The sequence below is a fragment of the Protopterus annectens genome, chromosome 11.part0 (assembly GCF_019279795.1).
Source record: "Protopterus annectens isolate FY-2018-M chromosome 11.part0, PAN1.0, whole genome shotgun sequence".
Lineage (NCBI taxonomy): Eukaryota > Metazoa > Chordata > Ceratodontiformes > Protopteridae > Protopterus > Protopterus annectens.
This window is the reverse complement of record NC_056745.1, coordinates 1,370,843,394-1,370,867,721: the sequence shown is the minus strand read 5'-3', so window position 1 is coordinate 1,370,867,721 and position 24,328 is coordinate 1,370,843,394. Positions and strand designations below refer to the sequence as shown.

The 24,328-nt window shown below is 42.2% G+C and overlaps 1 protein-coding gene across 3 annotated transcripts in view; it reads right to left on the bottom strand.

The window, feature by feature from the left end:
- Positions 1–24,328, bottom strand: part of LRGUK (leucine rich repeats and guanylate kinase domain containing) — a 1,953,320-nt gene that overhangs the window by 1,058,430 nt on the left and 870,562 nt on the right. For all 3 annotated transcript variants that reach the window (XM_044088664.1, XM_044088665.1, XM_044088666.1), the window contains one exon: positions 9,521–9,627. In XM_044088664.1, coding sequence (XP_043944599.1) covers positions 9,521–9,627 — 107 coding nt within the window. The remainder of the gene's footprint in view (positions 1–9,520; positions 9,628–24,328) is intronic.

Sequence of the window (24,328 nt, the reverse complement as noted above, 5' to 3'; positions counted from 1 at the left end):
AAGAGCTTGCAACTCAGATTCTCTTCTTTCAGAAGTCAGAGCAAACAGCAAAACTGTTTTCCACGTCAAGGATCTCAAGGCAGCCTATTGAGCTGGTTCAAATGGAGCAAGAGTTTAATATTCCAACATAAAATTAAGATCCCATGGAAAAGTCACCTGTTTTGTAGGAAGTCTGGTATGCAACATCCCTTTCAAAAACATTTTTTACATGGGGATGCTTTGAAAGAGGAGGATCTGTGGGTAGACATGCTGAAATGGCCAACAGGTATACCTTGATGGATGAGTAAGACAGGCCACAGGATAATAACTCACAAAAATAATGTAGAACCAGAAAAACAGCCTTAAAAAGGGTCCTGGTTCTTGTCTTGGCACCAGTTGGAAAATCTTTTACCCTCAAATTCAGTTTCCATTCATGAGTGCCTGTCCCAGACCTGTTCAGCTTATTTGCCATAGAATTATGCTATGACAGCACATAAGATGCCTGTAGGGTGAAATTGTGCTGAAAAGCTATATCCCAGGCTACCATGGCTAGTCTGCAAAGAAGGTAGGATATGGTTTACCCTGCTTATGTGTTATATGACTGTGGTCTGTAATCATTTGTAATGGTCCTGGGACCATAGATGAGTGACAAAGTGGAAAACATTTATAATTGCCAACATCTGTTTTATGTTTATATGCTTTGGTCTGTCGTTTTTGTTCAAAAATATCCTGTATTTTTATCCTCATAGACAATGTTCCCCAAGCAAAATCTGGGACATCTGTCATTACAAATGGTATTGGATCTGGAATGGAAAGTAGGAGACCTGGACTGGGGTAAAAATTGGTTTCCTTACCAAAGGATGTCCCTTCTCACAAATCCCCAAACTGGGATGTCAGGGGATGTTGATGCTACAACTATACTGATTTTTAGACATCATGGAACTTTTCTCATGTGGAATGTTGATAGAAGAATCATAGAGGCCAAGAAACTTAGTATCAATGAAAAATTCCCTTGCTGAGACAATATTGTGGAAAAAATCAGTAATGTATCTAGAAATAGATCTACTTTTTCTTGTGGAGGCAAACTTCTTTTGACTGAGGTATCCCAGAGACACCCTAGGGAAAACAATCCTTTTGGATGTCCTACTGAAACCTTAGTCACAAATGAGAGATTCCTGGTACTTTGAAAAAGACTCTGCAAGATAAGCAAGTTGTCTAAATAAGGAAATGTGAATACTTTGCAATTTGCAGTAGGTTATCACTGGAACTATACACTTTGTAAATGCCCTTGGAGCAGTAGATAATCCAAAAGGTAATGCAGAGAATGGAAAGTGTAATCCATACACAGAAAACTTTTAATGTCTGAAATCTGGAGCTATAGGAATGTGATGATGAGTATCTTTTAATTCTAAGGTCACCAAAAAACTTAAATAGGGAATAACAGGTAACAGACTGTGAAGGGATAACATTTTGAACATGGCCACTATCACACACTAGTTTAAAAAGGAAAACATAGAACTGGTTTCCATGAAGTTTCTTTCTTTGGAACCAGAAATATTCTTGAATAAAAACCTTCTCCTATCTGAGGAGGAGGTACCAATTATATCACTCCTTGAGTCAGCAAATGCTGAATGAAATTGGCAAAAGAGAAGTTTGATCTCGTGGATGATGAGGAATTCCTTGAGAAAGGAGAGATTACCACCACTATCTGTATCCATAATGAATCACATTTGCCTGACACTATCAACTGCCAAAGAGAGAAAGGAGGATCAGATTTTTGGGAAAGATTAAAAGCTTGCCAGGCTGGGAAGAGGGGGTTATTTTTGAATATAGTCATTCAGACCAGTTAGTCTGTCCTATCTTCTTGGAACCTCTCTTGCCACTGTTGTTTAAAAGTCTGCTTACCAGCAGCTTGATGTGTCTGCTTATTTTGTTATTTATAAAAAGTTGTGCAGGTAGCATTTAAGCCCTTGACAAACTTGAAGAAGTAATGCTGAAAAATCTGTGAAAATTCCCAAATCAGCTTGCCTCTGCCATCACATTTTTTAAGGAGCTCTGCAGCAGATGATTAAAAGACTACCTCTCTATCTAAGGCAGAATTCAAAATTTCAGTTTTAACATCCAAAGGAAGAACAGAGTATGCAACAAAAAACTCTCCTTATAACAGTTTCGGTAAGAGCCTTGGAAGTGGCATCAGCTAAATCATATGCAAATTTCAAACAGTGAGTAGCTATTTGAGACACAGAAACAATAAGGTTATAGAAAGATGTTTTTTCCTCAGATGAAGGAAAATATGACATAATGTTCCTCATACCCTCAAAAGAGGCAAGCATAAACTTTAACATATAAGCTTGACAATTAAGAATTCTAAAAATAAGTGTTGCAGAAGAATACACTTTTCAACCCAAATCTATTAAAAGCTATCCCATTCTCTGTCAGAAGGACATGGACTTGCATTATGCAGATGTTTAGCAGTAGCTGGGTTTACGGAGAAATCACTGATGGGTCTGATGTGGGGTTAGAATATAAAAACTTACAAGATTGAGGGACTTTATACAATCTACCTGCTTTCTTGGGAGAGTGGGGTGCAGGCTGGCTGTCAGGCAAATTGCAGGCTGTAAAACACATCCTCCAATACTGGAAGAACAGGAGGAAGTAGAGTAAGTTCTGGAAATTTCAGCTGCAGACAATCACAATATTTCTTATAAGACAAAGGAAATTCATTCCCCACTAAAACAATTGATTCATTCTGGAAACTGTTTCAGAAAAATAAAATCCTTCCAAGGGATTGTCAGAAACCACACTTTCTTTCCTCAGAATTAGATTCAGAAACCAGAGGAGAAAAAAAAACAGATGATGTCCCTTCACAATCTTTTCGTGGTTCAAAATCTCAAACCTTCTCAGAAAATGAGTCTCTTTTTCTTTTACCTGAAACCCTAAAACTGGAAGGGTCAAGAGCTTGAACTAAACCCTAAGATCTTCTTCTTCTTTCAGCTTTTTCACGGTTAGGGGTCACCACAGCAGATCACCTGTCCACTCATGATTGGCATGGAGTTTTATGGTGTCGAGATGCCAGCCCGGCGCCCAACCTTCCACAGAAGGCACACACACACACCTAAGGCCAATTTAGAGTGTCCAGTCCACCTACAGCATGTCTTTGGGATGTGGGAGGAAACCGGAGCACCCAGAGGAAACCCACGCGACCACAGGGAGGACATGCAGACTCCGCACAGAAGGCACCTGAGCCGAGAATCGAACTGGAGAACCTCTTGCTGTGAGGTGGCAACGCTAACCGCTGCACCACCGTAGCCACCCTAACTAAACCCTGAGATAAGCTCAATAAATCAATCCTGTCAAAAGTAACTAAGACAGGAGAAGACATAAATAACTTTTTGTTTCTTTTTGTCAGGAAAAATCTCCCTAGGAACAGGAATTCCATTCTGGCTAGGCAGAGAGATATCCCATGCTCCTTTCTCCCATATGACAGTAGTAGTTATCCTTTGTCAGCTAAGGTAACTACAACAGTTGCAGAGAACGTGTCTAACTCACAGTCCATGGTGGCTGTAGGCGCCACACCTGAGTGAGGTAAGGAAAAAGATGAATGGTCTGAGGAACTAGAAATTGCCACAACAGAGTCACCTATCTGTAGTTGAGGCACTTTAGTAGCCTGCTGAAGTGGCAAAGGCTGCTTGGTATTTTTTTTTCTTTTTGTGGCTGGAAGAAGAAAGAGATGAGGAACTGGTAGGTTGTTCCATAGTAAAGTTGAAAAAAATAGCCTAAGTCCCAGGGAACCCTGGCAACAGTAGTCAGTAAGTATTAAAAACATTTTTTTTCTACCAAAAAACACAGGTTAAAACCACTTTAAACACTTACCACAGCCCCCAAAAGGAAAATAACTTAACTTTTACCAAGGAAAAAAAATGTTTTAAATTAGTTTTAGCATCTTTTTTTCCACGAAAGTAAAAAGTAATGCTCCTGTTTAAAAGTTAACAAAAGTCACGATAGTCAATAAAACACTTCTTCCCATCTTAAAAATTATAAATTTCACAGAAAAAGTACACTTTCTGTCACAAAATTAAAAAGTGGAAGCTTTTTCCACCAAAGGAAATTTATCTGCCCAGCAATGGAACAGCATTAGCCAACTATCGATCCTCGAAAGCCTACTTTTCAGCAGCAGGAAAGATCTGAAGGTTTGGCACCTACATCACTCTTTTTCTTCAAATCTGCTGATTAACAGTTTGGGTGTGTGGAAGGTTCCTTTAAGCACTGGAAGATGGCCAGTTGTTATAGCCTTGGCAGGATGTAACCCATAGAGATAAGGCTACTGCAGTAGTGATCAATTTGATGAATATCAATGTGAATCCTAACTACTGACAAACAATACATACAGTTTTGCCTCAACTAAAAACTGTAAAGTTAGAAGCAGATTTATGCAGATCAACATTCTACAAATAGTTATACATGTAGGTTGTGATAATGACAATTAAAAGACAGTAAGAAGTCACATCTTTTACCATTTTATATAGCGCACAGTACTGACACCATATGAAAAGAACAGTATGGATGGGACATGCATTGAATGGAAAATGTAAGCTCAAAAGTTTAAATATTTTTAAATATGTTCCTTTCTAAAATAGAATCTCCAGTTGGAAGACAGATGTTTGACTGCTTCATGAAAAATTAAAACGTTTCTTACACTTTGGGGAAGATTACTACAGCAATGTGATGCTGATATTTTGTACAGTGAGCCCACCATGACAGTTATTAGTACTAGAATCCTTAACCATGTGCCAGATTCTGGTTGGACAGAACAATTTGGAATATGCCATTGTAAGGTGTGTGTTTGACTGCAAAACATCTGCCTCAGCTATAGAAGATTCTGCAAGCCATTTTGACTATGTTAAGGGTTAGGACCTGTTGGAGTTCAAGGCATCCTGCTTATACTGCTTTGAGAAAGTATGGAGAGAATCGCATGTCACAGCCACACAAATTAAATCCGTGGAAGCATTTATAAGGAATGTCTGAAGAAGATATTCCCCTAGTTGAATACTCAATATGTTTAACAAATATGGACTTGTTATACTTTTCATAACAAAACTTTATACATGTAGATAGCCACACAAATAAAGCTATTTTGGAAACCTTGGATCCCACATTGTCAGGAGATTAAGAGACAAATAACTGCATAATATTTATTGTAGAGCTGGTCTGGTTTACTATTGTTTGTTCAAACGGCAAAACATTTGCCATTCGGAACAACGAAAAGTAAAACCTAATGCAAATATTCCGAATGGCCACAATATCGACCCAAATGATTGACACATTTGAGTCGACATTGTTACCGAAACTATCACGATAGCCGTATAGGAGTTTCAGACTCCTATACATTTTTGAAGGGAGGCAAACCCCCCTGCACCCCCACCCCCCCGCTACTAATATATTCTAACTCCGAGATCGCACTACAGTGCGGATATGGATGAATTTCCAATCCCCAATGTACCGTGACCTCCATGCAGATAGTCAAATACAGTTATACGAATGCACTAATGCATTCGCATAAGTGTGTTCAGCTATCCCATCCATTTAAATTTTGTGCACGACATTCTGATTTTCGGCAGCAGTGCTGCCGACAGACTGTCATTCTCACAAACGATAGTAAACCAGCTGGTCCTATTCAAATAAAAACACTGCTGTCTATGAACATCCAAGGTATAGAGAAAATACTTTGATTAAGATTTCTTTTGGTGCCTACCTGTGGTATAAGTGTAAGAACAGAATACAATGACACTCTTTATGGAATATCAAGTGCAGGATTCCTATATGCAACACCTGGAACTCAGAAATCATCCTTGCTGAAAAGATCAGTATTAGAAAGATAATTTTCCACATCAAAAACTAATTTCCCCATTGCTGGCTGGTTCAAACACAGGAAGACAAAGTTTCTCTATAATAATATTTCAATCCCATAGTAACAAGATCCGTAAAAGGGAGGGATAATCTGAAAATTCCCCTTCATAAATGTTTTACACATATATAGGGAGACAAACTGTTTTGCACTCCCTGCTGAAAATCTGATATGGAGAATAGATGTATTTTAGTAGTCTGCAATTCAAACTCAAATCAAAAATGTGTGTTGAACAATTCAGTACAACAGAAAAAGAAGCAGTGAAGTGGTCTAAATCCCTGAGGAAGCCCAAACTGTAAAGTGAAACCACTTATCTCTGTAAGTCTTCATAGTAGTATACCTCTGGGCAGAGTCATAGATCTGGACAATCCCGGGAGGGTAGGAAGTGTCCCTGGTCATCAAAAAAGTGTGCAATTTAATGCAGTTAGAGATAAGGATAAGGACATCCATGTAGTGCTTGTCTGACAGGTGGGAAGTGCTCTGGATACCGTCATAAACAGAGTTTTCTCCAGAAGACAAATTCATAGCAAGAGGAATCAGGATTTCCAAGCCCAAAACAGGGTTATTAGAATGACTTCTGTACAGAGTTACTTCCGAATAAACTTCTGGATAAGTAGAAGGGGCAGGAAGGTATACAGAAGACATGGGGGCTAACTCTAGATCAGCGTTCTCCTAGGGATTGTCTCCACTTAGAGCATAAAGAAAAAGAAGTTACTGCATCTTGCACTGGTTTTGGAAGCAAAATGATTGCAGCAAGACTCTTCCCAGTGTTAGAAGACACTCCATTCTGGCATCAGACTAAAGGCAATGACTGAGCCTGTCGACTAAGAAGTTAGTCTTCCTGGAATGTGGAGTGTTATGAAACAGTAAATGGCAGACATGGCCTAGTGCCACACCCTCATGACCATTCTGCAAAAGGAATAAAAATGGGTATCACTCTGATTAAGTGCCATACAACTACAATATTGTCCATGTATATTGCAATGGCACCGCATGGGAGAATGTATGTCCTAATGGGCTTTCAGGGTCAGAAAGGCTGCTCTCATCTCTAACTCATTTATATGCAAGTTTTCCTCTAATGGCACTAATGGCGATCATGCACACTTGAACATGTTACCATGACAATGTCACCCACATCAGAGCAGATGCATTCATTTGGTGACCATCATTGTGGGTCACCAAGGAAAAAAGATCTGCTTTGAGACAAACTGAGATTGTGAAGCCACCAATGAAGGTATGGTTACCACACTTCTGAAACCCTAATATGAAGTGACAGCAAATCAGAAGACTGAATCCATTGTGTTCTTACAGACTGCTGTAGAATTTGCATGTGGACTTTAGCAAGCAGTACTAGAAAAACTAAAGCTGCCGTGAGCCCCACACTCACAAGACACATGTCAGATGAAACAGGCACAGAGGGTAGATTCTGTCTTGCAGAAGACTCACCTGACAAGACAGAGTGTCCAAGGGACATCATATAAAAAGTATGATCTGTGATGGTTCCATCTTTGACTTTGTAGTGTTCATCATGATGCCCAAAGACTTGAATACGTGTTGTAAAGACTTTTCCAATCACTAGTTCCTACATGGCAAGGGAGAGACCAGAAGCCAGTCATCAAGACAGAGAAATATATTTTTGCTGTGCTTTCAAGGTAAATTTTTTAGTATCCATCTCTCCAATGTGTAACACTTCATTATGGTTAGAGTCTTAATCATAATCCTGTATGATACACAGTTTCAAGATATGATATTATTATTTACACTAATCACACTATTTGCAACAGTTACTATTTACAACAAATTAAAAATCAAAACAGTTAAAATGTTACAAGGGAAGCACTAGGGTGATCTGTCTGGACACTGCAGAACTGGAAGGAAGTGATCAAGTAAATGAACTTTGCTACAGACAGATACAAGCTACTCGAATGGGTAAGTGTTCATGGAGTTCAAGCTTAAGTTCATCAAATGGGCTTAGATGATGGTCAGGAAGTCTTACATTTTTGAACCAAAAACAGAGAAGTACTGCTCAGAGGAGATGAGTGAACTAGGTGATTCATGAAGGATGGTAATGTTACTAGTAAGAGACTGTAAAAAATAAGTAAAATTTGAGATATTAAATATGGATGAGAGCTGCAGATAAGTATGGCTTTTTATAGCACTTTAAATCAGAATATACCATTTCACTAAAAGCTGCTGACTACATTTTATTTACTAAATTAACCAAACTGGGCTCATGTACTTCTGAAAGCTGTTAAGTTAATTGTTATACACCCTTTATGAAGCTTTAATTCTATGTAAAGTGACGCACATCAATCTTTCTAGGTCTCTACTTCAAACAGACCAGGCTTAGCTGGACTGGAGGGGTCAAAGTATGATGAATAGAATGGAATAAATAACATATAAAGAAATAAATGCAATCTGAACAATTAGTATCCATTTACTGACTTGTTAATTGTAATGAAACATTGTGAAGAAACATCACAATTAACTTAGGATCTGCTTATTACTTTGCAGTAACTAGGTTCTGCACACAGAATTTGGCAAAATGCAGTCCAACTGCAGCTAAAACTAGATATGAGCTAAAGAAGTTCTACTTTCACAGATGCTACATATCTTCCTTTTGTGGAAATTATGAAACCTTTGTTTTCGATTAACTTACAGCCTTTATAATAATCAATGTTTTTTCCTTTAAATGTTGTAAAACTCATCCATTCCTAAAATAGTACTAACTATTCCCTAACTTTGGCACGTTTAAAGAGTTACAGTTTCCCACTCACAGACCTGTGCACTTTAGGTTCTCCACACTTTCCCCTTCCCAGGAAACAGCACACAGCTCATCACGTATGTTGTTTTATTCTTTGGGAATTGCACCGCAAATGCTTTTCCATATTCTTCTGTTATGATATTTGTGTTTTTGTGGGTGTCTTGCATTATGTTATGATAACTAAATAGCTTTGTTCAACTAATCTGAGAACAGACTGAATACTTTTATTGGATCTATATTACATAATCGAAGAGACACTTCTTTGAATATGTAATCATTGACCCCTAAACACTGAAATGCGAAAACTGCTAACGGCCAAAACCACAATTTTTGAAAAAATTCAGTTGGCCGTTCCCGGAGTTTACCCTTTACCCCAACGCAGAGCGATCTCGGAGTTGGTATATTTACTTAGATGGGATGTGGGGGGCACAGCCACCCCCCCCACTTAAATTACATTTGAAGTGTTTGTCTTGTTTCTATGGCCCTGCAAATTTTTTCCCTAGGAAAAATTTTGCGGTTTTGGCCGTTCGCGTTTTTTGCATTTCGGTGTTTAGGGGTCGATGATTACATATTCGAAGAAGTGTCTCTTCGATTATGTAATATAGACCCACTTTTATTAATACCTTTATGATAGTTATCACCTGTACCATGCCTCTATAAGCATTCACATTCAGTCTGGATCCATAAAGAGTTCATTGCTTTATGAAGCTGCAGGTGGACTTTACAATGATTTACTGTATCATTTCAAGAACACCAGTTTAACATGCATCATATTTAAAACTGATGTAATCCGCATGTTTAATATAAACAAACTACTGAAATTTACTGCAGCACTTAACAAAACCATATTTACAAAGTAATGTTAACAGTACCTGTCAAAGATTTTTTGTGGCTGCAACATACTATACATAATATGGGTAATGTGATCTTGAGCGGCAATCACTTCTGGAGGAGGGTCATACTTGTTCATTGCTGCCACCTGACATAAAATATTAAAGACAGTAGCATGAAATTATTTGCAGTGACCTTACAACAATGTGACTATAATTACAAGAAAATAATAATAATCATTTAATAAAGTATATAGAAAGCAGTCTGGGTATGTGAGTTTCATGCCAATATTCCTGAAAGTAACAAATTTTAATAACTGTCAAGAATGAAGAACCTACAGCCATGGATAACAGATGGGATTAATAAAGAATCTACTTACAAAACGTTCAGCTAGCTTTTCATGACATGCATTTGCCAAGGACCACACTATGTAGACCTAGTTGTATAAGAAATTAATAAATATTTCCCATAAGTAGAAGTTACTGGTGATAACACACAAAAATGGTCTGTAAGAGTAGGGCACAAGTGTTAACATGAATGTCCCACCCATCTTCCCTGCATTTCAAACGTAAATTCCCTCAACTCTCCTCCCCGTTGAAAGTATAAGATCATGACCATGGCTAGGATTTGTTTGCATCCACATAATTATTGTTTGCAATTTATTTATTTTTATTGATATTTGTTTGCCAGGTTAATCTGCCTAGGCCTAAAAAGACTTTTTTTAGTAGAGGCCCAAGAAGACAGGTCCAGTACAAAAACAAAATTTACAATTAATGATTTCACTTGTTAAGATTTATAAAACATCAGAGTCATGAAAGATAACAGTACAAAGTTTAAAAGAAAGAAAGCTGTATTATATAATAGAGTACAACACAATGTTAAAATAACAATGCAATATAATGAATTTTTTTGATATCTTATAATATTGAAATAATGGAGATATTATACCAAGTTAAAAGGACACAAAACATAATGTAGAGTATAAAATATAACCTGAAAAAATACACTGTTACCGTTTTTCATTATGCTTGAATGCAAATAATGATTATTCTTTGAAAATGTATTTTAATGTTTATAGTTTACATTTAATTGTACAGTTGTTTTTTGGCTTTTCCCGGTTAGGGGTTGCCACAGTGGAACTCCGGTCCGCTAATGATTGGCAGAAGATTTTTATGGTGCGGAGTTGCCAGCCTGACACCCAACCTTCAGCGAAGGCACGCCCATTCACGTATGTCTTTCGGAGGCCACTCGACCACGGGGAGGACATGCAGACTCCACACAGAAGGCACTCCAGCCGAGAATCAAACAGGAGAACCACTTGCTGTGAGGCAACAACGCTACCGCTGTACCACCACGGCTTTAAATTTTATTGTACAGTATATTTTATTTTATTATACAGTATACTTTATTAATACTTGTACTGCGGTGGTGGTGCTGCGGTAGCGTTGTCGCCTCACAGCAAGACATTGTGCCATTCGATTCTCAGCTAGAGCGTCTTCTGTGTGCAGACATGCATGAATGGGCGTACGTTCATTGAAGGTTGTGCGGCAGGGCTGGCAAACTCGGCACGTAAAAAATCTACTGCCAATCATTAGCGGACTAGAGTTCCACTGTGGTGACCTCTAACCGGGAAAAGCCGAAAGACACAAACAAAATACTTTATTAATACTTATGTAATCATACTTAAGCCTAAGTACATACATAAAAATGAAGCTGATTTTACAACTTCTTGCAACCAGCTTCCCAGCTGTACAGGTGAGCTAATGCTCATATTCAATTCAGACCTCCTCCCATCTCCCCAGTTCTCAAATTCAGTGGTATTATATGGTACTAATGCCCCTACTCCCAAATATCATTATATGATTTCACTCGTGGTTGCTTACTAACTTTATTTATTTATTTAAATTCCTTGATAGGGAATGCCCATCTAGGAAAACATATTTTCAGCTGAATTCCAAAGTCTCCAAGGACTGATAAACAGGTTTAGAGAAAATAAATACAGTAAACATTTGCATAGGGATAGATACAGACAATTTAGCAAAAGCAGTAAGTATAAATATGTGACAACATAGGTACACAATGTAAGCTACATTGATTTTAGGGATGCAGACAGAACAACATGCCCTCTGAAGATGAGGGACAGCACCAGCTATAGGTTCACAGTATTTTGAGGTACATCAGAATACTATGGTTCATAGGTGATTACTAGGCTAGGGACTTTTTTAACTTAGCCATGTTGTCTCAAATATATATGACACGCTTTGATACCCCATGTTAATTTTAACGGTTGGATATAGGCTTGGACAATGAGTGATCAAGCATTTATAGGCTACCTCTGTCCATAAGAGGCACAGATTCTAGACCAAGGATAAATTTCTGATTCCCCATCCAAAGGTCAAAGTTATGCATGAATTTGATTAGGGAATGCGAAACCTGTTCCAGATGAGGGGTAGTCTCTGAGAAACATACTGTCCCACCAACATGTTCTGTTTATGTTGCAGGTGAGGTTTAAGTCCCTAGATCAGGTATTTATGATGCTATTTGTTTTGCAGATATGCAACAGATCCACAAAGTGAAATCAAATAATGCTTTGTAGGCCAGGCATAGATCACCTCACAGTAGTCTGTAGGAGACAGAGTTCAGGGATACAGCTTTGAGGAGATCCTTGTAGGACATATTGTTTTGGCCTGTATTGTTTTTGTGAAGAAGCTCTATGGTCACTCCTGTTGTTGCAAATGCCTAGCCAGACAGATACCAAAGGGAATACTGTAATCAATGACTGGTGAGTAATCTGTAATCAATGTCTGTTGAGGGCCCAAAACAACACAAAAACAACATCCTTGGGCTTAGATGCTATAACTTCATTTAAAAGTTGTACAATGTAGAATAATTTTCCCACCACCATAGACATGTGATTATCAAAGGCCAAGTTACTGTCTATACACATTCACAAATCAATGACAACTGGGTATACTCTTAGGCCTGTATTATTAGTATGTTAATTTCCAAGGTGTCCATCTCTCCAAAGGATACTGTCATGCATTTCTTTGCATAGAGTTTTAGACCATGGCTTCTGCACCTGTTATTTGTCTGTGTCAGGCCTTCTTGAATGATAGTTGTGCCTTTTGGGAATTTCAGTGATTGATCCTAGTTTGCAGTAATCTGCAGAGCTGGCAGCCTGAGGTTCTTGACGTAGGCCTTGATTTCAGAGAATTAGATGCCAAAACAGGGAATCTCCAGAAGCCAACCAAGGCAGTAGGTGCAGCAAAGAAACTGATTAAGGCAGCAAAGCCCAAATCAAAGGCAAAGAAACCAAGAGATAGACTGTTGAAAGAATGAACTGTTTAAAGCAGTGCTCACACTAACATACAGCGTATTGGTGCAAAAGTATATTACCTTTTGCTTTTTTGTGTTATAAACTGACTTTCTGCACTGGTATGGACTGAAATAGGACATTTTCTGTTGTTAAATTATATTTTTGATCTTCTAAAAATGTTTTTCTTTAATCCACATTCTGAAATGCGTGGCAAATTGCTAGCTGGGTTTGGCTGTTAGCCATTTTGAATTTGAGGACATGCCCCTTCCAAGTATCTTGCATGGGTTATGCTTCCTATTTTGGGACAAGTCCCAAGTGTTTTTCTTGTGGGAAATGTTTTTATTTCTTGTGTACAGTTATACTTAAACTGCTCGACCAATTATTTGCTTGCATAATGTTACACTTATCACAGCTCCTTTTTATTAGTACCTTAGCATATTTATAAATATTAAGCAACACAATCAAACTACTGCATAAAATATACTGAAACCAGTAGCAGTCTTACAAACAGGTAATAGCAGCAAAAAAGCTACACCCCCTCACCTCCCCCCTATATCTGGATCAGAACACTGCCTTTACCTAAACACCATGTCCACCCTAAAATGCAAGTTCTACTATCACTTCTCTTGTTAGCTCTCACTACCTTAGCATACATCACATCCATACATACCAACATACCACTAAATAACACTTCCTATCATACAACACATACTATAGCACATACTAAAGCCCACATAAACTTTACCAGCTGCTGTACGTTATTTAATGATTGTACTATATTGCACACAAACAAGACCTACCTACCAGATCCTTGCATTAGAAAAATTCCACGCAGATCCTTCACAGATATAGCACATACAATTAAACATATTCTGATTATAAGCACATTTCTCATCTCAGGCAGCATACACCCAAACCCAGAACCGTGTAACAACATACTCTCAAACAAACTAAAATCTGATCTACTGATCATTAATATCAACACCAGAAGCATCTCCAACAAACTCCCTGACCTACATGCATTTATAACCCACTACTCCCCTGATACACTAACCATAACAGAGACCTGACTAAAATCTAGCACCCAAAATGAAGAAATTCTTCCTCCAGGATATATCTTAAGGCTAGACAGAACAGGTAGGAAAGGAGGTGGAGTAGCAATTCTTTTCAAAAAGTCACTCAACCTCCAATCTCTACAAACCCCTCTACCCAAATTTCAAAATACTGAAACCTCGGGCTCAGTTCTAGTTATAAATCACACACAAAAAAATCAACATTCTCTGTAGCTATATCCCTCCAGGAAACAACACCCCCATAATTTAAGAAATCATTCAATGGGTCAGACATAACCTTCCACAAGAGGCTATTCTGCTAGGTGACCTAAATACCGACTGACTAGCCTGTAACTCTAACAATCCCACCAACCAAATCAACCTATTTGGATTTATTCAGCTTATTCAAGAACCCACCAGAATAGATACAAAATCCCAAAAGAAATCCATTATTGATTGGACACTAGTGAACAGCTCCAAACAAAACTACCAGACAGGATGCCTACCAGATGGTCTTAGTGATCAGCACCCTACATTCCTCCTAAGGAAGCATACCAGCATTCCCAAGCCTATAATCTATAGACAAATCAGGGATGTCCGCAAACTAAACCCACAGGATCTAAACAATATATTAAAACAGTGCAACTGGGAACCTCTATGAACCTTAGGATTAGATCAGGTGGTGATCTACTTTAGCAAGATATTCACTAGTGTTCTCAATTCAGTTTCTCCAATCAGGAAAATTAGGGCTAAGGCAAATTATGCTCCATGACTAAGTAGGGACACAAGAGTCTTACTAAAGTCTAGAGACAAGGCCTGGAAGCAATGGAAAAGGATAGCTCTAACCAAACCAATCAAAACTACAAACAACTTAGGAATCTGGCTAAAAAACAAACCAAACTTGATAAACAAAACTACTTCCTTGGTCTCCAAAACAGACATTCAAAAGACCCCCAAAAATTTTGGCATGCTATCAATTCTCTATTAAAACCTGGAAAAACAACCACTCCTACCCCCATCTCCCCCAATAATAATAATAATGACATAGCTTCCCAACTTAATTATCACTTTACTAACTCAATCCAGATGCTGTCCACCCAACTATCCAAAAACAGCTCTTCATCTGCCTCTAGTAAATGTCCGGATGACATGCCTTCCTTCACTCTCTCACCTGTTCCTATCTCTAAATCAAAAAACTCCTCCTAAACTTGAAACATACCACTCTTGCAGCTGACAGTATACCTGCTAACTTCCTAAAAATAGCAGCTGAATCCTTATCTTACCCAGTTTCAATCCTTATCAACTGATCTATTCAAGAAGCCTATGTCCCTCTACTATGGAAGATATCAAGAAGTTACGTACTCACCATAACGTTCGATGTATGTAGTCCATCTCACCTCACATTCTTACCCGTGGGATCGGAGCCGAATATCGTCCCCGACTTAACCAACTTTTCTAGCTCGAAGTCTCTTATTGGCTGGGCTAAGCAGGTATCCCATGGTGCACTGCTCCACATCCCCAGATCTAGTTTGCTGCATTAGTCATTCATACCTCATGCATACGTAACATCCAGATAAAAAGAATAAGCTAAGTAAAGGGAAGTCTGTAATAACACCCTAACCTGCAGATCCTCCAGGAAGGGGGAAAGGTGGGAGGGTAAGTAAGAATGTGAGGCGAGATGAACTACATACATCGAACGTTATGGTGTGTACATTCATACCCGTGGGACAGCGTACCTAGCACCTACATCCTGGGTGGCTCATAGGAAGATACTCCTGCGTACTGTGGAGCCAAAGGACGACCTGCTCCTGGAAACCACGTCCAGTTTGTAATGAGAAACAAATGTGTAAGGGGAAGCCCAAGTAGCTGCAGCACATATATCGTCCATCGACAACCTGGCTTGATAAGCTGTGGATGTAGAAACAGCCCGGGTAGGGTGAGCCTTGACTAGAAATGGCAGATCTTTCCCTCCTACGTGGTACACGAAGGATATGCAAGTAGATATCCATCTGGAAATGGTGAGCTTAGAGACCGGGGACCCAATTTTGTTTATCGAAAAGGAGACAAATAATTGGTCAGACTTCCGGATATCTTTTGTTCGGTGCAGGTAGAAACGTAACTGTCTGTGTACATCCAGTTGATGAAATTTAAATTCTGCCTTGTTCGAAAAATGAGGAAAGAATACAGGCAATTCAATGGATTGATTAAGATTAGACACAGAAGCCACTTTAGGAAGGAAAGAAGGGTTCGGTCTAAAAGAGACTGTCCTTATGGAAGATTAAGTAGGGAGGTTTGATGGAAAGGGCCTGAATTTCTGAAACTCGCCTTGCTGAAGTGATTGCTATTAATAAGAAGTTATGTACCTACCATAACGTTCCATGTTAGTTGTCTTCTCTCGCCTTCTTTCTTGCTTGATGGGTTCGGAGCCGATCCTCGGCTCCGACTCGGCACTTGCTAAGCTCGAGAGTCACTTTTACCAGCTCGAGGCAGCCCCATATCCCATGATGCAAGGCGGTAAGTACCCAGATCTCATTTGATGACAAAGGGCAATAGCACCAAGCATAAATATTTCCCAAAGGAAGAAAGAAAGCCTACAGGATGAAAGAAGGACCAGTTCTGAATGGTCTTCAGCATAACAATCTCTTGTAGAAAGGTCTGTCCAGGCCTGGGGGAAGGAGGGAGGGTCGCAAGAAAGAAGGCAAGAGAAGACAACTAACATGGAACGTTATGGTAGGTACATAACTTCTTAATGTTAAGTTGTCAATCTCGCCTTCATTCTTGCTTGATGGGACCGTCCTAGCACCTCTATCCTGGGTGGCTCAATGGAACAAACTCTTGAGGACTGTAGAACCAAAGCTGGCTCTGTCCCTGGAGGCCAAGTCCAATTTGTAATGGGAAACAAAAGTGTGAGGAGTGGCCCAAGTGGCCGCTGCACAAATAGTGTCTAAAGGAAGTCTAGCTTGAAAGGCTGTAGAAGTAGCTAAGCTCCTAGTTGAATGTGCTTTAGGTTTTGAGCACAGCTGTTTTCCCCTGAGCAGATAAATTTCAGAGATGACAGAAGACAGCCATCTAGATAAGGTCACTTTAGAAACAGGAAGGCCTTTCCTGTTATCTGCATAGGAAACAAAGAGTTGATCGGATTTCCTGAATTGTTTAGTTCTGTCCAAATAATATCTGAGTTGGCGGTGGACATCAAGATAATGTAATTTTGTTCGATCTGTTTGAATAGTTTGGAAAAATACAGGGAGTTCAATGGATTGATTCAAATTAGTTTTGAGGCGACCTTAGGCAAAAAGGTCGGATTAGTTCTCAATGATACTCTGTCCTTGTGAAAGACCAAATAGGGGTCGAACCGAAAGAGCTTGAAGTTCAGACACCCTCCTGGCCGATGTAATAGCTACTAGGAATAATGTTTTCCAAGAAAGAAATTTTAGAGAGCAAGAAACAGCTGGCTCGAAGGGGAAGAATCAAGGATGTCAGCACTAAATTTAGATCCCATTGAGGAGGAGGATTCCTGATTGGAGGCTTTAGCAGGAAAATTCCTTTCAAGAAGGCTTTACAAAGCCTATGGGACATGATATTGTGATCTGCGATCCCGACATGAAAGTTCGAGATAGCAGCCAGTTGAACTCTAACTGTGGAAGAAGAGGAGCCTGCATGAAAAATCTCCGCTAAGAAGTCCAAAACTGCCTGAACTGGGGCAGTGAAGGGATCGATATTCCTGGCTTTAGCCCAATAAGAGAAACGCTTCCATTTGCTTGTATAAATCCTCCTGGTAGAGGATTTTAAAGAAGCTACTATGATGTCTCTAACAGGGTTAGAGATCAAAGGAAGCCTGGCTAAGGAAGGAAGTGGAGCAACCATGCTGAGAGGTTGAGAGAAGGGATAGACCGGTGCAGCTGACCGGATTGGTGAACCAGAAGATCTGGCACTGGGTCCAGATGCCATGGCTGCACCAAAAGGTGACGATGGAGGAACGGAAACCAAATTTGTCGAGGCCAATAAGGAGCAATGAGAATCATTTTGGCTCTCAAAACGGTAGCTTTCTGGATAACCTGAGGGATTAGAGGAAAAGGAGGAAAGGCATAAAGAAGTCCCTGGGGCCAATCCTGGGTCAGAGCATCTCTGGGGGGATGGCCTGACAGAGGGAAGAGAGAGAAGAAGTCTGGGCATTTGCTGTTTTGGGGAGTAGCAAAAAGATCGCAACATGGGTGACCCCATTCCAGAAAAATCTCCTCCACTATAGATTGCTTGAGAGACCACTTGTGAGGCATGAGAATAGCTCTGCTCAATCTGTCCGCTAAAATGTTGGTTTTCCCAGGGATGTGCGTTGCTACCAGAAACCGATGAGAGGAGATCGCCCATTGCCACAGTCTGAGTGCTTCTCGACACAAGGGGTAGGACTTGGTTCCGCCCTGTTTGTTGATATACCAAACTACAGACATGTTGTCTGTGTGGACTGCAATCGTCCCTACAGGAAGAAAGTCGTTGAGGGCTTGCAACGATAAAAGCACTGCTCTCATCTCTAGGACATATATGTGCAGGTGGTACTCGAACGGTTGCCACGTCCCATGAACCATCCTGCCCTGATAATGCCCCCCCCCACCTGATCAGGGAGGCATCCGTGGTGACAGTGGCTACCGGGGATGGGGGTACAAAGTGTCTGCCTTGGTGAATCTGGGGAGAAGTGATCCACCAAGCAAGATGATTTTTGCAAATCTGTGTCACCAGAATTTGGTGACGCATTGGAAGTTGTTGGTAAGACCACTGAGTGAACAACATCCACTGAAGAAGGCGCATGTAGAAGCGAGCCAGGGAAAGAAGAGTAATGGCCGCAGCCATGAGACCTAATACTTTTAGAACCATTCTGGCCTGTACCTTCTTGTTGGCTAGAATGATCCTGACATGACTTTGAATGTCTGAAACTCTTTGGTCTGTAAGGGTAGCTGACATCCGAACAGTGTTTAAGTTTGCGCCTATGAAAGTAATAGACTGGCAGGGCAATAAGGATGACTTTTCAAGTTGATCGAGATGCCCAAATGAGAACAAAGATTTATTGTGTAATCCCTGGCTTGAACAAGCTGATGCCTGGTGGTGGCTGACAGGAGCCAGTCGTCGAGATATGGAAACACCTGGAATCCTTGACGCCTCAGGTGAGCCGTGACCACTGCCATGCATTTGGTGAACACTCTGGGGCTGTGGTGAGACCAAAGGGCAGGGCTCTGAACTGGAAATGACTGGACCCCAGCCGAAAGCGGAGAAATCTCCTGGAGCGCCTGTGAATTTTATGTGATAGTACGCATCCTGAAGATCTATTGAGCACATCCAGTTGTCCTTCTGCAAGAAGGGCAGAATCGACTGAAGAGTGACCATTCGAATCTTGTCTTCCTCACAGACTTGTTGAGTCTGCTGAGATCCAATATTGGTCTCCAGTCTCCCGTCTTTTGGGGACCAAAAGAACCTTGAGTAGATTCCGGCTCTGAATGGTCTGTTGTAACTGGCTGAATGGCTCTTTTGCAGTAGTTTTGAGACTTCCAACTCTGCAATTTCCCTTAGACCGGTGGTACGCCTGGAAGGGAATTTGAGGGATAGAAAGGACTTTCCTCGAAAGGAATTTTGTAACCCTTGGATATGATCGACTGTACCCATCTGTCTTGAGTGAGAGAACGCCAGGCTTCTGGGTACAGTGATAGTCTTCCCCGACTGCCTCCAAGGAGGGACAGCCGGGCAACATCTCAGGGATGCTGAAAAGGCTTGTCAGAGAGAGACTCTCTGTTTCCCTGGTTTTGTGGACCCTCTGCCTCTAGAGCGCGTCTGTTGTTGTTACCCCTCTGCCTCTAGGGGTAAACTGACCACGTGAATCCAGCGTGACTCCTTGGGATTTATGGAACCACATTTTGCCACCCTTCTGTCCTTTGGGATAAGGTCTAGAAGGGGTGGAAAACGGACTCCTACGGCAGAAAGAGTTTTGCCGTCCTGCTCACACCTGGTCAACGCTTCCTTCACTTGAGGGCCAAACAGAGCTGACCCATCAAAGGGAGAGTTTGTGAAGGACGCCTTAAAGGGATCTGCAAAATTACATAGTCGCATCCAGGCTTGGCGTCTAAGAGCCACACCTGTACCTGCGGCCCTACTGCTCCATCAGCAGCATATGATACAAGCCGCATGGAGGAGTTTGCAATGGAGTTAAGGGTTCCTAGCTGCGAAGCAATTTTTTCCTGAGCCCCCGCAGCTGTAGGATCCTGCACAACTTCACCTAGCTCCTTAAGGATATCCCTTTGGAGTCTGGTGAAGTGACAAAGATAGTTCAGCGAACGATAGCAAAGGTCGCTGAAGAAAACATCCGCTACCATATCTATCCATGGTCCTAGAGTCCTTATTAGGAGGATGGACAGGTACGGAAGGATCTGCAAATTCCTTCTTGGTGGCAGCCGCCACCACCATGGCATCAGCGGGACACCTTTTGTAAGGAATTGCTTGTCCGACGGGCAGTAATAAATTTAGAAGGCCTCCTAGGGACAGGCTCTACAGAGTCAGGAGCAGTCCACGCCTTCGAGCAATAACCTGCATAAGGGGTCGAAGGCGGAGACACCCAGGAGGTGGAGGGCCGAGATCCAAACACCTCCAGGTATACTGACTCATCCTCAGAGGGATTGTTGGTGGGCCAGTTTCCCTCTGTCTAAGGAGTTCTAGGATGTCTGAGAAGGAGACATCCTCAGAGGGGATCTTGGGGATCCCTCTGACTCATCTAAGTCAGTATCCGAAGTGATAGACTCGGGAGTCTACGTGTTTCCTCTTACAAGTCCTCTTCCGCTGAGGATCACCCGACAAGTCAGGAGAATCCTCAGAAGAGGGGATATTCCCAGTGGGGAAACCTGGGGCGGAGGATCTCTGGGTCCGGGAGCAAGAGAAGTGGCAGAGATGTCAACAGGCACTATAGAGGGAGGAGCTAAGGGAACAGACTGCTGGCTGAGTCCAGAGGCCAGCACACTCTTCATCACCTCAAGGCTCCTCCCAGGAGGTCCGAGAGAACCCGCTCCAAGAGCTAGGAACTCCAGGACCCACCGAAAAGGAAGGCTCCGAGGCAGATGTCGGACCCAAACTCACCAAGGCCGAGGCTCCAAGGGGAAGAGCGGGTCAGACAAGGGTCCGATGCCACTCACCCCCTTGGAGGAGACCAGGGAAGCCCGCCACCGAATCCCTCTAAGGAAGGTCTCAAGAGGAGATAAGAGTAGAGGCTGAAGGAGCAGAAGGGGTATCTGTCCTCAGCCGTAGCAGAAACTATTCCCAAAGACTCCAACTCCAAACTCTGGGGTAGAGTCGAAGGAGGAACTGCAATGGGTGTGGACTAATAGTCGTCTGCTGAGACGGACTATGTAGCATTTGGGCCAGTGCCTGTGACTTTAGTAGTCTACTGACCACTCTCTCCAAATCATGGTCAGAAAGCCTGGATGACCTTGAAGATCGGCTCCGATGGCTCCGCTCCGAGAGGCGAGGCGAGGCCGGTGCCGAAAGTATCGGGTCCAAGGAAGGGGACCTAGACCTCTTCCTCGAAGGAACCATCGGAGCCGATGAAACTACTGAAACTGTCGGAGCCGACAACTTATCGGCACCGACAGGTAGCTTCGATGTATTGGCTCCAGCCAGAGCCGATACGGCCATAAATGTAAGGGTGTCGGAGCCGATCGGAGCCGACACCGATGCCTGGGCCACATGGTGGTCGGAACCGATCGGAGCCAACACCAAAGTGGTCGAACCAGAGTCGGCACCGATAGCCATCGGTGCCGAAGGTTTAGGTAACCCAGAATCGGCTCCAGCCGGAGCCGATCTCGACTCTGAATGAGTCGGAGCCAAGGCCACAGGCTTGGACACAGAAGCCTGGGCCTTGGAAGACTTAGAAGTCTTAGATGGGGCCGACTTAGCCGGAGAGCCCTCTGGCTTAAGAAGGCCCCTCAAAATCAGTTTATTTTTCCTGCAGGACTCTCTGGCTAAAAGAATGACATATAGCACAGGAGTCCTGCAGGTGAAGAGGCCCCAGACAGTACAGGCAAGAAGTGTGACCGTCTGTCAGAGACATCTTCTGACAGCACGAGTCACACTTCTTAAAGCCTGAGACCCTTTCTTTAGACATGGTGTAAAACACACACACACACACACCAGTCCAAGAAATAAAATTAGATATACCAAAAGGTATCACTAACAGACACACACACACCCTAACAGGGGGGGGGGGGATGGGATGGGTTTTAGTCTGACTAAAAGTTTAGAGGAGACAGGGAAATTTTCTGTCAGAAAGGAATTAAAATTAAGTTAAAACTAATAATTTAAGGTTTTTTAGTAAAAAGGGGCTAAAATAGTAAAGTAATAATTCACTTACCAGGAGCTGGTAAAAGGAGGACCTCATCAGCGAAGCGGCAAACGAGATCTGGGTACTTACCGCCTTGCATCATGGGATATGGGGCTGCCTCGAGCTGGTAAAAGTGACTCTCGAGCTTAGCAAGTGCCGAGTCGGAGCCAAGGATCGGCTCCGAACCCATCAAGCAAGAATGAAGGCGAGATTGACAACTTAACATGAAGGCTGTTTTCCAGGTCAAGAATTTCAATTCACAGGTATCTGCAGGCTCGAAAGGTGGTGAAGTGAGGGCTTGTAGAACAAAATTGAGATCCCAGAACATGATAGGTTCGGAGACCGGAGGATGGAGTAACAGAGTACCCTTCAGGAAAACCTTGCACAGTCTATGAGCCATGAGACTAGGCTCATTAGCCACATGGAAATTAGAGATCGCTGCCAATTGAACTTTGATGGTAGCTGATGCGGAACCCTGATGCAAAAGCATAGACAAAAACTCCAAGACCGAAGCAATTGGAGCTGTGTAAGGGTCAATTCCTTGGGTATGCGCCCAAATAGAAAACCTCTTCCATTTACTAGAATAAATCTTCCTAGTAGATGGTTTGTGAGAGGAAGACAAAATGTGAACCACTGCTGGTGAAAATTTATGAAGCCTAACTAACGACGGAAGTGGAGCAGCCAGGCTGTCAACCAGAGGGTCATCAGAGAGGGGCGGAACTGTCTCGACATGTGTGTCTGTGCATGTGTAAATCTGGTTGAGGGTCCAGAATCCAAGGAGTGTCCACAATGTATGGTTGAAGAAAGGGGAACCAGATCTGATGAGGCCAGTGTGGAGCAATCAGAATCATTCTGCTTCCCAAGGATTGCACTTTCTGAATCACCTTTGATAGCAAGTAAATGGAGGGAAAGCATAAAGCAGACCGGAGGGCAAATCGTGAACTAGAGCATCCCTGGGTGACTCCCCCTTACCTGTGGGGGGATCAGCGTGAAGTAGCTGCTGCATTTGGCATTGAGGGGGCTGGCAAAAAGGTCGCAGCAAGGCTGATCCCATCTGCTGAAGATTCGTTCTGCAACTAAACGATTCAGGGACCACTCGTAAGGCATCAGAATGGCTCTGCTTAGCCTGTCCGCAATAACGTTGGACTTCCCCGGAATGTGCATTGCCACCAGAAACCTTTGGGAAGTTACTGCCCATTGCCACACTCGCATGGCCTCTCTGCACAGGGGGTAAGACCTGGTTCCCCCTTGCTTGTTTAGATACCACACTACTGACATGTTGTCCGAGTGTATTGCAATTGTCCCTAGAGGTAGAAAGCTCTGCAGTGCCTGCAACACTGCTCTCATCTCTAGGACATTGATGTGCAGATGTATCTTGTGATCCTGCCACATGCCTTGGACTGTCCTGCCAAGATAATGCCCCCCCCACCCCATCTGGGAGGCATCCGTGGTCATTGTGGCAACTGGGATGGGTGAAACGAAGGGCCTTCCCTCGTCCAAACTGTTGGTGCAAAGCCACCAACTGAGATCTTGTTTGCACCTGTCCCTGAGCAAAATGGGGTGGAAAAGAGGAAATTTTTGGAAAGACCATTAAACAAAGAGGAGCCATTGACGAAGTCTTATGTGCAATCTTGCTAGAGGGGCCAACATAATCGTTGCTGCCATGGTCCCCAGGAGTTGGAAAACCCATCTTGCCTTTGCTTTCCTCAAGGGTATCAGGATGTGAATTTGTTGTTGTAGGGCTCTGATCCTTTCCTGTGGTAAAAATGCTCGCATTTGAATGGTGTCTAATTCTGTGCCTATAAAGGTGACACGCTGCGAGGGCAACAAAGCATATTTTTCCCAATTTAGCGTTATGCCCAATTGTTGACATAAAGTGATGGTAGCGTCCGTAGTTTGGACTAGTTGATGCCTGGTGGGGGCGGTAAGGAGACAGTCGTCCAGATACGGAAACACTTGGAATCCCTGACATCTCAAGTGAGCAGTCACCACTACCATACACTTGGTGAACACCCTGGGGGCTATGGTGAGACCAAAGGGTAGGGCTCGAAACTAGAAATGACTGGCTCCCAGCCGGAAGCGTAGAGGACTCCTGGATGCCCTGTCCATTTTGATATGGTAGTAAGCATCCTTG